The sequence below is a fragment of the Erpetoichthys calabaricus genome, chromosome 4 (assembly GCF_900747795.2).
Source record: "Erpetoichthys calabaricus chromosome 4, fErpCal1.3, whole genome shotgun sequence".
Classification (NCBI taxonomy): domain Eukaryota; kingdom Metazoa; phylum Chordata; class Cladistia; order Polypteriformes; family Polypteridae; genus Erpetoichthys; species Erpetoichthys calabaricus.
The window spans coordinates 244,371,014-244,388,056 of record NC_041397.2 but is presented as its reverse complement, the minus strand read 5'-3'; the positions used below and the strand labels follow the sequence as shown (position 1 = coordinate 244,388,056).

At 34.6% G+C, this 17,043-nt stretch overlaps 1 protein-coding gene across 2 annotated transcripts in view; it reads right to left on the bottom strand.

Moving 5' to 3' along the window:
• Positions 1-17,043, bottom strand: part of LOC114650721 (ribosomal RNA processing protein 1 homolog A-like) — a 61,937-nt gene that overhangs the window by 22,632 nt on the left and 22,262 nt on the right. For both annotated transcript variants that reach the window (XM_028800528.2, XM_028800529.2), the window contains exons 7-10: positions 14,401-14,465; positions 13,405-13,568; positions 10,610-10,692; positions 463-560 (exon numbers count right to left, since the gene is read on the bottom strand). In XM_028800528.2, coding sequence (XP_028656361.1) covers positions 463-560; positions 10,610-10,692; positions 13,405-13,568; positions 14,401-14,465 — 410 coding nt within the window. The remainder of the gene's footprint in view (positions 1-462; positions 561-10,609; positions 10,693-13,404; positions 13,569-14,400; positions 14,466-17,043) is intronic.

Here is a 17,043-nt window from a genome sequence, read left to right as displayed (position 1 = left end):
CAGTATTCTTAAACTACTGTAATACAATAGGATCTTGGGTACCAATATACGGTTTATTATGTACTTTCTATTTCCTTTTGTGCCCTTTTATGTTTATTCCATTATATTTTGTTATCTTGAGAGCAAATGGTTGGAAAAATACAAGCTACTGAAGATTAAGGTAAATATAGTTACACTTGTGTACTGTTCATGCAAAATATAATGTAAATTAAGGTAAGACAAAGAAATAAACAAAAACATGTGAGTACAGATCATCATTAGGTTCCTTAAAAATCACCTTTTTAGTATAATGAATAAACAAAGCTGTTATTAATTTGCAGGTATTTACTTAATATAACATAACAGATACAGAAAGGTAAAGCACTGACTTTAAAAGTACAAAGCAAGAAATTACAGTTTCAATATTTTATTAAACACAGAATAAGGCCATAAAAATATACATATTTCTACAAACACACCTACTTTTTAACTAATTTGTAAATCATCTTTCTGTTCTGAAGTGGTGTACTGCCCCTTCTGGCCAAATCAAAGAGATGATCTGCAATTGCCTTGTAATCAAACTAGGGCAAAATGACAAAAAAGAATTACACATCACAGTTAAAAAAACACTCTTTAAAACATTATTATTATGATGATGAAATCAAAAAAAACTTTTACAATCCATCACACTTTCAACATAAGACAGATGAATTTTAATAAGATTTCATCATTCTTACCTTTAAATCCACATACAATTCTCCATTGTGAAATAAAGCACATACATTACTGTAACAGAATAGGGTACTCACATACATAAACTCCAAATCCAGAATCATCACAGGACATAAAATTATCTAAAATGTGCATGTATAAACACATAATAGAGCTTTAAAAAGGGTTGAATGCAAAGCAGAATGTAAAGCAAAAGAAAAAAAGCTATCTAACTTCTAAGGATATGCAGGTATGTCAATTAGTGCCAATTTACATCTCCACACACTGGAGGGGTTTGATCACTTGCATGATTCAGATTCCTGTGCAAAAGTGCACCCACTTCTCTTTTCTCCAAATCTGTCTTTCAGAATTCTGGATTCCTTTCTTCCTTCCAGCGAACTCTTGCCCTAATTCAGCTCTGCCATTTAACTTATCAAATTCCATTCTGGTCAGGCTCACTTAAAAGGACCTTATTTAAAAAGGACAACAAAAATGGTTCTATCCTTCTAATCTGATACAATCTGCTGTCACCAAAAAGGCTGGACAAACACCACTGACCAAGGCTGAACTCAAACTCACTTGCTCACTCTCTTCTTTCTCTAAGGGGCTTACTCTCAACATTCCATATCCTGTGATGCACTTTCCATGCTGGCAACCAATCACACATTCAGGCTGTCAATCTGAACAGAATTTGAGATTCAAATTAACCATTATGTGCAGTATGTTTCAAATATATTCAGATATAGGCGGGACAACATGTATTCTTATGGCAACTGCAGATTTTAACATCAATATTATTTTTAAACATACAATACATTTAATAAACTTTCATACTGGCACTACCTAGTTCTCAATCCAAATACAAAGCCCATGTTAATTAACCACAGGGGATGTTTGATCATGGTGGCAAAAGTTTGTATGAAAAGGCAACACAAAAAAAAAACCCACAAATCAATGGCTATTCAAGACATATTAGACCAAAATTTCTACAGCTAGATAGATGACACACCCAGCTGAAAGTTATAGTTTTCTTTTTAAATCATACCAGTTTGCGTATTCAGAAAATCCAAAGTTACTTTCTTTATTAAGTGAATTGCTCTCAAGTGTTTCCACCAGTATGATGTGTGTGTAGCTCTTGAAGCTCTATCTCATCCAAATAAACAGTAAGATTTGTAAAGCTGCACACATTAGAACAGGAGGTTCGTTTTTCCCAACTGAACAGAAGGCTACCAATTTATTTGATGACAGGAATAACAATCCAACCACAGCCAAACAGCAATAAGCTGTTGCTGAAAGTGATTTGTGAATGTTAAATGGTGTTAAAGAATGGCAATATTACATTACAATGTCAAAACATTTGTAATTCCCATACTCATCCAGATGATTATATAATGTACTAGCACATGTAATGCACACAATAAGTGGTAGTGGCAGTTTTAGCACTGGAGTTTAGAATATGACATTACCAAAAGGAGGATAAACAGTGTTAAGGAATGGCTAAAGTTGATGCCAAGCATCTAACTTGTCAATATCAGATACAATATGTATAGAGCGGAAATTTGTTTCCATTTTCTACTGCTATCCAACTCAATGTATTTATACTTTTCAATGTATTCCAGTACTGGTTGCTGTCTTCTGCTCAGCACCACCAGAATAAGCTGTGTGGGTTTATTTTTTGCAAGTTTTGAAGGTAACTTTATCCTTAAATATATGCAGTGCTCTGGGCCTGTAAGAGGCAATATGCTACAATATATAAAATAAATTCAGCTGAAGTTAAGAAAGGAAGTGCAAATCAAAAAAAAACTGAAGTTCACAATCATTCCACCCTCCTAAACTCCAGGCAGAGAGAGAGCGATAGGCCTGAATTGTGTAGTTTGATATTGACACATTAAATTGTAAGATGCATGGAAACATATATTTTTACACATTTGTAAAAAATTAACAAGAGGAAAAAAAAGACATGAATTTTAGTCAAAATCTGAGAAGTTTAAATAAAATCTAAGTTTTTGGCTCATTTTTCCAGGGGTAAATAATGTTAAGGAGGTTAACATCCTGTGATACTAAAAGAGGCAAAGAAGAATATACTTAAACAAAATGTAATCCTAGAAGACACTGCAATAAATATTAGAGCCATCAAATAGAAAGTCATTTTTCAAATATTATTTCAAAACATTCCTATTGAAATGCAAAAATCGACACTCAGTTGTAAAGCAACAGTTGGTTGCTTACCTCACATTAATTTTAGCACTAAGTCACTGTGTACATGGTATGCAATAAAGCTGAGAATCTGCTTACAGAAGTCAAATTAAAAAATACAACACCCAAACATTTTTCTTTTCACCCAAATTTCAATATTAATTTAGCAAAATCCAGGGAACCAAGCAAAGTAGTTTTGACACAGATGAATACGTAGCAGCCGACACTAACAAAGAGGAATAATACTGCACACTATATACTTTGTCACCATTTTCAATCATTTTGTGCCCTCGTGTCACTGAATGTAACTGGCAGCATGAGGAGTAAGCTTAGTAAGGCACAGGTGTTCATTTATCTAAGCAGTGAAATATGCTGCTTGTAATTTCCAGTGTCCCAAGTACACATCCCAGCCATATCATATCGGGGAGCATACCTACTAGGAGGAAGAGGTGACATTTTAACGGCCATCTCTCTGCTGACAGATCAATTGTCAGTTAGTAGTGGGTTTTTGTGTCATTGTTCTGACTACTCAAACTGCTGAAAACGTAAGGTCAACGTACTCTGCTTACCCTCGGTTTAAATTATTTGTGTTTTGTGATTTTAAGTACAGTAATATTGCTTCACTGTCATTTTATTAATAAGCTTGAAATGTTTTTCTGAAAAATAAGCAATAAAGTATTATGAATTTTTGCAGATATTTTCATTAATGGACATTTTCAGTGCAAGTTCTGACTTGCACACAAAAATTACACAATATGAATAAACATTCAGGATCTGGGGGTCACACGTACTAGGGTATTTTTCAGAACTGTTTTGGCACATCAATTCAAAAAAATCAGACTTTTTTATAATTTTGAATTGTTGGCTTGTACTCTAATTAGTGCTGGGCAGTATACCGGTTCATACCGAAAACCGTTTTTTATTTTTTTTATGATATGGATTTTTCTTATACTGCAACACCGGTTTAAATTGCCTAAACAACATTCGGAACGTGGCGCAGCGGGAAACTGTTCAAGTGGGGACCTTTTTCACTGCTACACCGCTAAACACAGATTTGTTGCACAGGGGCTCTTTTTCACTGCTACTCCATTAAATAGGTAGTGGTAGTGTAGGTATTGCGCGGTGAAAATGGACAGAGAACATTCCGAAACTGAAGCTGACGATAAAGTTGAACATAATGACACAGAAGAACTTTTGCTGAAAAAAAGAAATCATGTCCGTTTCCTGGAGATACTTTGGTTTTAAAAGGTCGGATGTGGACCATTATGTTCAAATGTGTAAATACTGTTTCTATACTACTGGATAATACTGCAAGCCAATTTGTACTTGTTTTATTTGTTTTCAATACAGTGTAATTTACCTGGGTACTGTATAATAGTGTGATGACATGTTGACTTTATTCTTGACATTTCTATTTTATTCTTGCCGTTTATGTCAAGATTAAAGTCGACATGTTGACTTTATTTTCGAAATTTGTCATTAAAGTAGAACATCGTAAACCAGGGGTGTGCAAACTCATTCCTGGAGGGCCGCAGTGGCTGCAGGTTTTTGTTCCAACCCAATTGCTTAATAAGAAGCACTAATTGCTCTAGAAACACTTCTGCTTCATTTTAGTTATCTCCCTCGTTAAGATTTTGAACCCTTATTGCTTATTTAAGTCTTAAACAGCTGCATTCTTGGTTTGTAATTGCTCCTTATTAGCAATAAGATGCAAATGACAAAAGAAACCAGCAGTTATCCATTTTGCTTGTTACCCTTTACGCCTGTGTGTATTTATCAGGCACTATTTGGTTTAATTAAATACTTGGAAGGAAAGAGAAGAGAAAAAAGTGAAGGATTGAGAATTACCCATCCGTTTTACACTTCAAAATATTTGGATGATATCTTTAGAATGGAAAAAAAAAATCTAGGATATGAGAATGACTTGACTTAGCAGAGTTAAAGCACTAACAAGCCATGAAATGTAATTATTGGCAAGGATTGTTTTCTAATTAAACAACTGGGTTGCAACAAAAACCCGCGGCCACTGCGGCCCTCCAGGAATGACTTTGCACACCCCTGTCGTAAACTAAACTTCATCATAAAATGAATATTTAATTTACTAGATTTTCTCAAACACTGTCATAAGTTATATAGCACATTAAATGCTTTGTGTTAAGTGTTCCCCAAGCTTCTTAAACTGACTTCCTCTTGCACTAAGAGGAGGCGCCGGCAGCGATCGCCACACAGAATACATTCACTTCATGACATTCCTGCTCTCTGAACATTTAGAATGCTAAGATAAACACTTGATATAATTTTCATGGTGAAATGCATTAAAGCATGCATTAATCATGTGGGGGCACAGCGGCGTGGAGGTTGCACTGCTGCCTCACAGCAAGGGGTGTCTCGGATGTACCCTGCCTTGCATTTGCATGTTTTTCTGGTGGGTTTACTCGGCGTGCTTCAGTTTCCTTTCAAAGTCATATAGGATGTGGGGTTTGTTATGCTATATTGACCCTGCTAGTGTATGTTTTGCTTGTGTTCACCCTGCGATGTACTGGCGACTCGTTCAGGGATGGGCGCAACTCTGAATGGATGGCATAATTAAACACGTATAACGAAGATATTTTTAACGAAGATATTAACGAAGATACTCCGTGGGCTAAGTTTATAACTAGTTTTAATTTCACAAAGACGTTTATCGTGTGGTGATTGGTTATGTGGAGAAAGAAAAAGGAAGGATAGGAACTGGGGTTTTGGTACGTCAGATAGAGACAGCACGCGTGCAATAAAGATAGCCCGCTCAGAAGAACATGCATTGAATTCTGTGTTTGTGTCTCCGACCACCAGACCACAAACCCAACATTTACACGATATTTAAGTTAAACCTGTGCGATACCCATTCATACATCCAGTCTTTTGGAGCCTCGTCACACCTGCCATAAAGTTCTCTACACTGAACATACACCTGGGGACCCCTTACTGCGAGGGAGCAGCACTACCGCCTCACTACCGTGCATGTTTAACACCTGCTTTAATGCATTTCATCATGAAAATGATATCAAGTATTTATCTTAGCATTCTAAATTTTCAGAAAGCAGGAATATCATGAAGTGAATGTATTCTGTATGGTGTGCTGCATTAATTTATGACGGGGTTTGACAAAATCTAGTAAATTAAACATTGATTTTAGGAAGAAGTTTAGTTTACGACAGTCTACTTTATTTATGAAGTAAACTATGAGAATAAATTGGAAATGTCGACTTTAATCTCAACATAAACGGCGAGAATAAAGTGGAAATGTCGACTTTAATCTCAACATAAACGGCGAGAATAAAGTAGAAATGTCGACTTTAATCTCAACATAAACAGCGAGAATAAAGTGGAAATGTCGACTTTAATCTCAACATAAACGGCGAGAATAAAATGGAAATGTTGACTTTAATCTCAACATAAATGGCGAGAATAAAGTGGAAATGTTGACTTTATTCTCGACATATAGATTGTTTTTTTTGTTCCCTGTGTCCGTATTGTTTTTTTCTTCACCGTGGCCCTAATACGATTCCGTAGGGCTATACCACAAATAGCATTATAAATGCAAGTTGCAGGTTTATTATTTATGCAAATAGCTTAGCTTGAAGCAAGGTCCATATTAATGCAGTTTGCCTAAATGATGGTTCAGCTGGTAAAGATGTCATCACCAAGTTGCACTTGTTTTATTTTATTTTAATTTGGTGAATATTGTGTAATGCACCTGGGCTTAAAGTCTTGAAGTAATAGTGCAACTATCAGTAATAATACTATTACTTATTTTATTGTTATTATTTATTAGTACAAATATTACGCAGTTTAATGATGATAAAGTTGTTTAAAAAGTCACTTTAACGTGTCAGTGGACAGAGATTGTTAACATTAACAGAAAGTGTAGTTGGTTTACAAAAAATATTTACTATTTATTCCTTTTCTAAGACATATTCAGTGCAATACAACTTTTGACAAGCACTTCTGGATATTTTACTAAGTCTAAATGCCTCTTTGTATGGTTGAAAATATGTTGTCAAAATTATAGTTTAAGTTTTTGCAAAAGTTGTTCAATAAAAAGGTTCTATATTTTGACTGCATCTGTTATGCAATGTGATACCTTCTCCATTAGTGCCACCCCCTTGAAAACTATCACTTTATGGGGCAATGCAAACCTGTATTAATACTTGTATGCACATTAAAATGTTTTTTTTGTACAATGTACAATACTCTTGACAGCGGAATAGGTTATTCTTAGCCAGTAATTGCAGTGGAAAATGTGGTTAACATCCACTCATGCATGGGGAAAAAAATACCGTCGAATACCGTGAAACCGGGATAATTTAGAAAAATACCGTGATATAGAATTTTAGTCATACCGCCCACCCCTAACTCTAATTAGTAAAATGAACAGTAATGTAGTTTGATTTTTCTAACCTCGTTTTGCTTTTTAACCTATATTTGTACTAAGAAGAGAATGCTAAATACAGTGGAACCTCGGTTTGCAAGTAAGTTGGTTTACGAGTGTTTTGCAAGACGAGCTAAATTTTTAATAAATTTTGACTTGATAAACGAGAGAGGTCTTGCAATATGAGTAGTATGTATACGCTTTGTCTGCTGAGTGTCATGTGATCACAACTGAGCTGATGGTTCTTCTCTCTCTCTCGCTGTGGGATTGTGGGCAATCGTCTCCTATTCTCCGTCTGAGTTGGCGTGCCTCACTCATATAGTCAACATCCGTACGAGCATATACTGTTTACTACAGCATTGTGACTCTGTGTGTGTGTGAGCATGTGTGTGCTGTGACGTGCGAGTCCCCGTCTTGCACCCCAAAACACGAAGCTGAGTCTCAGTACTTTAGCAACACCAGCTTTATTCAGCTTGAAACAGCAACAGCGCGGTTATTGATTGTAACAGGATCTGCCACTCTCCTATACAAAGACACAGCAGTCAGGCAGGGTCGTGGCCAAGAAGTACTGGGCCCTGTGCATTTGTAATGTTCCTTGTATCACCCATCGCCAGCAGGCGCTTATAGCATGTCCATGATCTTTTTCGATTCGCTTTTACGGCGAACTGCTACAGCACTGGGAGACTGCGATTGCTTTGGGACGCTCTTCCGCGTGTCGTCCCATTGGTTGGAATCCTACAAGAGTTTAGAAACTCACTCACACCAGCCATGATTCTTTTCAAGGGTAAAGTGCAGGTTAATTTGTTTTATGTATTTTTACTTTATATTTTGTATTAATCATTTTTATATTAATAGTTTTGGGTTGTGGAACAAATCATCTGAGTTTCCATTATTTCTTATGGGGAAATTCACTTTGATACTGCAAGCACGTTTCCGGAACGAATTATGCTTGCAAACCGAGGTTCCACTGTACTTGTGTTACTCTAAACATTATTGTTCTGCTCATGATTCTGATACACTCTTAAACCAGACTTCTCCGATATACTATAGTTTTATGCCAAAACTGTTGGGCATTCACAACAGCAAACAAAATCTGTTTTTCTTTTTTTATTAATTACAATGGAAAATATTTTTAAACTTCTAATCATCTTGTTATTATAACGATTACAAAAATCACATCCAAAAGAGCATTTTCAGTTACATCAATGCACAATTACCTATCCCTGCCAACATCAAGCATAACTCACAGTATGTGTTCTGTTGGTTCAGCAGCTGATCAGAAAGCCCTGGAGGTCATTTATAGCACACGATGCGTCAGGAAAGCCACCAGCATCTGCATGGATTCCACTCGGCCATGCACACAATCTATTTGAACTTTTCCCATCTGAAAAACACTTCAGAGCCTTTCCTGCACAGACCTCAAGGCTTACAAACAGTTTCATCCCAAGAGCTATAAACTAACTCAATCAGTCCATCAAATGCTCCTGGTAGAACTGTTTTTATTTATAAATTATCATTACCTCACTGTAAACTTGCACTACAACTGTAATATTGCACAACCTGAGTCACTTTATGACCATTTGCACTATCTACACTATATGTACTTGTATAATATGAAGCATAAGTACAATATACATTTTTCATTTTTTTATCATATTATTATTGTTTTACCATTTTATAGGAAAATATGTTTATGGGGGATGTGCATATTGAATCTCATTATATCATAAAATGACAATAAAGGAATTCAATTCAATAGAAGAGTTTGTGCATTTACAGATGATGATAACTGGCTTCTAAGTCAATTTAGATTTACAAGAGCTATCCCCTTGGAGCTGTGTGCTGTCAGAATACTAGGATGTATACTTGATATTTTTATGATGAAATGCATTCAAGCAACTATTAAACATAGAGGCACAGTGGTGCAGCGGTAGCAATGACCTTGCGCTCTGTTCAGGGATTGTTCCTCCATTTTGCCGTATGTTTACTGGGACTGGCGAAAAATCCTTGATGGATAGATGGATGGAATAATTAAACAAATTATGAAGCTTTTTAAATGCTCTTCAATATTACAGAGATTTTTTTAATGTTCTTCAAAAGTTTTGAAGAATTGCTGTTCTAAGCTTACAGCTCATTTTACATTTATTACAGAGCTAATATTGTACCAATTGGTTACATGAAAAGAAAAAAAGAATGACATGAACTGGAGGTTGGTACATTTGACAGACACAGTACTGCTGCAACAAATTATTTTATCTAGGGTTGTGGGCGTTCCAGCAAGCATCTTGGGGGAGGCAATAACAATCCCTGGATGAGGTGCCAGCTCATCACTACTGCTGCGTCACCATGCCCTCCTGTTTAATACATCACGAAAATAACATCAAGTATACATCTTTGTATTCTAAAATGTTCAGATAGCTGTAATATAATGAATGCAATGTATTCTGTGTGATGATCACTGCCTGCGAAAGAGAAAGCCGGTTTAAGGAGCACATAGTGATTCAAACACATAGAACACGAAACATTTAATGTTCTACTTTAATTATGATGAGATTTGAAAAACTCTTAGTAAATTAAACATTTGATTTTAAGATAAAATTTACGACGTTCTACTTTAATGACAAAATAAACAATGAGATTAAAGTTAACATTTCGATCGTTTGTTTCTTCAGAGTCTCCCTATTTTTTTTCCTTTTCACTGTGCCCTAATACGCTTCCGTATGACACTCAGACGGTGGGCTACGACTCACCTTTTCATGTTGACTTTGACATTTGGCAATTTTTTTTTTTTTTTTTTTTTTTGGACACGTGTGACTTTCTGAACTTGAACTTTTGAGTGTCATTTCATCAATTTCCTTTTGTTGCTCATATCACTGCCTAAGCCATCAAAAAGTAAGTTTTTCATTGCCTCCACTCCACTGACTAGGACCTCCACTTCGCATTTGGTGAAATTGTTTTTTTATGTGTGCTTTTACCAGTCTTTTAACAAAACATTCAACTGAAAGGGCTATTTATATTGAGTTACATATTCAAATATGCAAAAATCTGGAAGGAGTAGGGGTGGGACTGCAGGCGCGTGCATGTGCGTTAAATTTCATATTCATTGGGATTTATAAAGGAGAAGTGCATGGAACTTGGCGTACACAGTTTTATGCATCTGGATTTTTTTGTGCACACTCACACTGCATTATACATGAGTCCCTTGAACTTTAAAAATTTAATCTGCATAAAACATGCTAACCAGGTTATTTACTTTGATTAGATACATTTTCAAAAGAAATGAAAAAATGAACTGTAACAAGTAAAAAGTACCTGAAGAACAGGGCCAATATCATCACTTTCTTCTGATATCGTAGAAACATTTTCATTATCTGCTTCTTCATTATGTTTCTTACCTTGAAAATTCACAACACTTGTGTCAATTAATGAATGTTTGCTAGCTGATCACATAGAAAACACTGACACTGATGCATTCGTGGCATAACACCTAAAACAGTTTTTAAACTAGGAGCTAATATTATTAGTTCATTGGAGCTGGTTACTCTTGAACATGCTAATAAAATTGCTCATGAGTAAACCATTCATGGCATGGATCAATTCATGACTTTCCTAGTGACATACCTTGGCCTTTGTTGATAGTCACTAGAAAACACAATTTCACATGAAATCGTATTCAGAGGATTTAGATGAAAAACAACATACAGTGAACCGTGGTTAACTTTAACTTATTACATACAGCTTTGACATTTACACGCTGCACATTTAAGGGGCATATGGAAAGAATTCAACGTTACAAGATTTGTATAGAAAAGAACAGGTGAATAGAAATAATATGGTAAACTTTGTACAATGTCTGTGTTCTACTGTGTTGTGGCTATGGAGGACCCATTTACTGAGATGGGTAAATGTTTAAACTGACCAAGGTATGCAGTCACTCCAGGCTTGTTTTGCTTGAAGTAGGCCGGTATGGTACACCTGAATTACACTACACGACACTGAACCTATGTAACTGCTTTTGAAACCTTTGGGAGACACGGTTAATTGGAAATATTGACTTCTATCAAATTTGTGAACAACAGCCAGTTCTGCAAACTATGACAGAGGAAAGCACTAATATATGGGTCATGTGTTAGGCAAGCTTTGATTGTCCGATATATAATGTGAGCTGTTTAGACTTAGACTCAATGCTCTTCTGAGGGCATGTTTTACAAATGTTTGTTCACACAGAAAACAGGTATTATGTAAGCATTTGTTTTGTAATTAAAGCAAAAAATATCTTTGTATACTGCTTACATTGTACAAACCTGATATGAAAGCTCAGACCTGCCAGTTTTGGATTATACTCTAGTGATTTCCTTTCTACACAATACATTCTGTTAGCATATCTGTGAGGGTGCACCTTTTTTGAACTTCAAATCCAAATTAAAGGGGCTATCCATGTCCTCTCGCTTTTTAACTGCAGGACTTTAATTTGCAACATCTAAAATATCCCTTCTATTTATCATGTCAATAGCATTAATAATATCCTGTTGTCTTCTAGCTCAAACTGGTTCCTTTTTCTGCATTTGGAAAGCTATACCTTGAATATATTAGCCTATCTGGGACAATAAGACTGCAACTTACGTTTGCCATTTTTCTTTATGCCAATCCCAGTGTGCCCATTAACTACAATGACCAGCACTAAAGCCAAAATCATGAAAGAAAAACTCATTTGGAGGGGCTAGAATGGCTTACGGTCATGATCCATTAAATCACTTTTCCACTGATTTTCAGTCACAATCTTCATTTACATATCTTTGTGAGTAGCCAGCATACTCTCATAACTTTCAGTCACATAGTCTGACATATCCAGCAACTTATTCCAACTAGTCCATGACTCACCTTGACAAAAATAAAACAGATTTTATTTTGTCTAAAATCTTAGGGAAGGGCTGTGTGTGCATTAGCAGTCATTTGGAAATACAATGCATATAATGCAGGGATGAGGAATAAGGAACACTGGTTTTGACCTCAAAATGAAGAAAAGAGGCTAATCTATCTGATGACTTGTGTTTTATGCAAAAAGCTGGTATTTGCGACTGAAGTCACTGCACTTGTTACCTCTTTGTACTGCTCCATCAGACAGCATGTTATGGGCTTACAGAAAAAGTAGCGAGTACTACAGATGGAAAGTCATTATACAGTTAATGTAATTTTACTTGCCAAGAGAATTTTAGTCATGTAAGTTGAGAAGTTCCAGCATAGTGAACAGCAACTGAACTTAGCAAGTCCGACACCTTCTCCGATTAGAGCTTACGCTATGCGACATCAGCTTTACCCTAGTTTCTGAGGATAAGCTGGGCACAGGTTAGAGAACTAGAGGTGGGTACATGAAGTTCTACAAAGTTGTCCTCAACGCCTACTTAACAAAACACACTAATACTGAGATAGACTGATTCTCTGAAGAGATGGGCACAAGTCAACTGAAAAAGAGGAAAGAAAACGGATTCGAAAAAGCTGGTCCCAAACTGAACTTCCTGTCACTGCTGTCTCAAGGTTTACAAAAAAAAAAATGACTGGACCCCTCGGCCACATAAGATCTTGAAAGGTACCAGTCTTGTTCTGAGACAATACACTTAGTGATGTATGAAAGTTGAATAGTTTTTTTTGTTTTTAATAAAGATTTTTTTTATTATCGTTGTGGGTGTGCTGTAATCTTTTAAAATGGCCACATTTGCATGTGTCAAGTGTTTCGAATTTACTTGTTACACCAAGGACTATGTTTTCTGAGGGAAAAAGCACTAAAGAAGAAAAAGATATTGTCCACTTTTCTTAATCATTCAAAAACATTAAAATATACAGTGCAAATTTTCTTCCTTTCTCAGTGAATCTATAAAATAAACTGGGTACAACTCTATCCACTGGTCTTGTGTTATACTTCACCTTCTTGTAAGAACCCTGTCTGGCTTGTGTTTTTTAAAGCTTTACCAACAACATATTGTACTTGCTTTGAAAACTGTGATATAAAGTAAAGCCCAAATGAAAGACTGAAGAAATACTGATTAATTGAAACTATCTATTAAAAATAAATGCAGTAAACAAATAAATAAAAATAGAAAGATGAATACCATTTAGTCTGTGTGAATCAAAATGTGAATTAGTTGTAGTAGACGTATTATCACAATCTTGATTATTCTCCAGGACCTCCTTCATTAAATCCTCAATTGCAAAAGCAGATTTGTCTATGATATCTTTAAAGATGTTTTCTTTAATGGCATACAATAATGATTGGCTGAAAATAATTAAACATAAAAAAAACAATTTAGAATGTTATATCTAGACAACAAGTATCAATATATCTATTTAAAAACTTGTTGATGTTAGGAGTTACAATTATATGATACAGGTGCTAATTCCAGTAATAGAGATTGTGCTTCACTGAACCAGACAGGGACACAAAAATGTTAAATGCATCAATGTGAAAAAACCCCAATCATTTCCTTAGATTACTTCTGGAATAATAAACATTTTTAAAAATAAATACAACAACCCTTGTGAACAGATGAATTGTTTGTTTTAGACATTCATAGTATTACTTTTTGGTTTTGGATTACAAGAAGAGAATAGAACAACATCAGAAGTTCAAAACCAAAGAAACTTGGCTATTTCCAGGCAGCAAGGTATGGTTAGTACAGGAACACTGGACCTGAAATATTTGAGTTAGTGCAACATGGAAACAAAATTGAAGAAATAAAGTGGATATCAGGTTATTTTGTTAATAAATTCTTAAGCAAAACATTCTTAAGCAAAAAATTCAAAAGTATTTATTCTCATGTAAGTTTGAAGAAACGTACCGGAAATGAACATAGCACTTGATTCAAAGTTCTTATGGTAATCTTTGGGGATAAGGAATCATTGAAGCTTTACTGAACTGATTATTATATTCTAAAATGTCCTTATGCTGAAGGGATAAACATTGTTAAATATTTCCCTCTAACACATATTTATGTAAATTAACATTTACGAAGACACGTGAAGAGCAATGAGTTTAACATTGATTATTTAAAATCATAAATTAAAATAATTACATAAAAGAAAATTGCAAACAAAGACATGGTACTCACTCTTCTGTCGTAGCAGCAATCTGACAAAATGGTTTGATGAACTGCAAATTCTTTTCTGCAGTTAGCTGAAATCAAATCAGATTAATTTTGATGAGTTCCACAATTTCAACAGATAAAAAACAAAAAAGAAAATTAATTTGCGGTTTTAGAAAGTAACTGAAATTGCATTTTCAGTTACAAAAAAAAAAAGTTAAAAACTAGATAATTCCCAATGGTTGTGTGCACATTTTCATGCAGTTTAAGGTCATTAAAAATGATAAATAAAAAAGAAATGTTAAAGGCAATATCTCCATTTAACTTGTTAGAATATTGTTACAAGATGGTTTACCTAAGAATTTATATTTTTTATAATGTTATATTTTAATGTTTGCATGGTTTACTGGGAGGATTATTTTCAGAACAATCTTAAATTCTGAAGGAGCACTTACTAAATAATACAAATATTACAATTAATTATATTAGAGGTGTAAGTATTAGAAAGGGCAAATACATATTGTTACAGATAGTATTATAAGTCAGTTTACCACCTTTTTCTCTTAATGTGTTTACTGTTTGCCTTTTCGTGTATAGAGTACAACTAATTTAAAATTCTCATGAATACATCTACACATTTGTTTCTCTTATAATAATTTTACAGCTTAATACAGTCAACAGTTAGAAAATACAAATCTAAAAAACAAAATTCAAACAAGTGGTCAAACATTAATTTAGCTAATGCTACCAAAGAATGTCAGACACATATCGATTTCAACAATTATCACTATCAATAAATTTGTGGAGTACTTCTCAATGAAAAAAGTAATCAAAAGTCACTCTTAAAGGAAATAATATTACAGTTAAGTCATTAATTTAAGTGATTATGTTCTAATAAGCATTAACTCAAAGAACTACTTAAATCTGTCAACATTTTACATTAATTTTTCCAAACAGAAATGTAATTTAGACAAATTGGGATGAGGAACAAAAAACGGTCTCTTAAAAATAAAACAAAATTAAGTTACATTGTTTAAAAAAGAACAAAGAACTTCAACAATTTACGTGCATTCCTTAACATGCATCAATGTGAATTATCTGATTATACTTTACAAGAAATGAAGTTTTAAGACCCATAACCTGACTGATCCCTATGTGTAGAGCTGTGATATGGGGTGACTAATAAAGATTGGAGACGTTTGAGTAAAAGAAGCCAACAGGTGGAAAATAAAAGTATTCACGTTTTTCTTCCAGGTAAAACGTGCAACTGTGAAAAAAATCTGTAGGTCTAAAACCCTACCACATGCCTGGAATGTTATTCACTATTTCAGTAAGTAACTGTTGTAGTAATCTGTAATCTGTTTTTGCTCTTTTCTTACTTGAAAAAAAATCTTCTAAAAATCTAAAATCTTCCAAAGCATTTCATATAACTATGTCAATAAACATTTCTTTTCCTTTAAATAACTAAAGTGGTCTGAGGATGTCTGTGTGCTCTATGTGAACTTCCAGTTTTACTATCCCTTATCCTAAGTATAATTTTTCAAGCACCCAATATGGTAGTCTCTTTGCAAAGTTCTCAGAAACCTCATAGGGAAAATCAGACTCTGTGGTAAAAGAGATTCCTGTACTGAAATAAGCCATTTTATCTCAGATTAGATTCAGTTGATGACACAGCAGGAATTTACAAGAGCTGATCTTAGTGCTTGTAATACTTTAGGCTGTGGACAGGAATTCCAATAGCAGTATATTTCAAAACCTCCAAGACATTGAGAGATACACATACCTACAGTTGTTTGGATGAGACTGCTGACTGGATTGGAGTTCACCTCCAAGTACAGATTAAAGCCTGCTCACAGTGAAATGAATGTGTACAGTGCATCCGGAAAGTATTCACAATGCATCACTTTCTCCACATTTTGTTATGTTACAGCCTTATTCCAAAATGGATTAAATTCATTTTTTTCCTCAGAATTCTACACACAACACCCCATAATGACAACGTGAAAAAAGTTTACTTGAGATTTTTGCAAATTTATTAAAAATAAAAAAATTGAGAAAGCACATGTACATAAGTATTCACAGCCTTTGCCATGAAGCTCAAAATTGAGCTCAGGTGCATCCTGTTTCCCCTGATCATCCTTAAGATGTTTCTGCAGCTTAATTGGAGTCCACCTGTGGTAAATTCAGTTGATTGGATCCTGTTACACTTATAATTTCAATTGACACTGAATCCCCAAGACAGCAGATCACCAGACTGATTATTTCTTTAAGATACTCCCATTGCCTCAAAACAAAAACTCACAGTGATGAACTGGATGATGAAAAAAAAAGTTCTCCTAAAGCAGCCAAATTATCTGTAAATAAATAATTTGATGACAAGGGCAAACATAGCAAATTCGCTGCGAGTTGCGCTTTGGCGGAATTCGCTGATCAACACTAGTAGAGAACATGACATACTACAGAATTTATGCCTTTAACATAGATGAATTAAATGGTGATTTATAAAAAAAAAAAAAAAACAATACTAATGCACAAAAGTGTAGTGGTGATAGTGTTAACTCCTTGGTGAATTAATATGCTGGATTCAAGACTCTGTCTCTAGAGTCTGTACAGTAAACCTATTTCCATATTGCTTTTTAAAAAAAATTTTTTTTATAACTTTTACTGAAT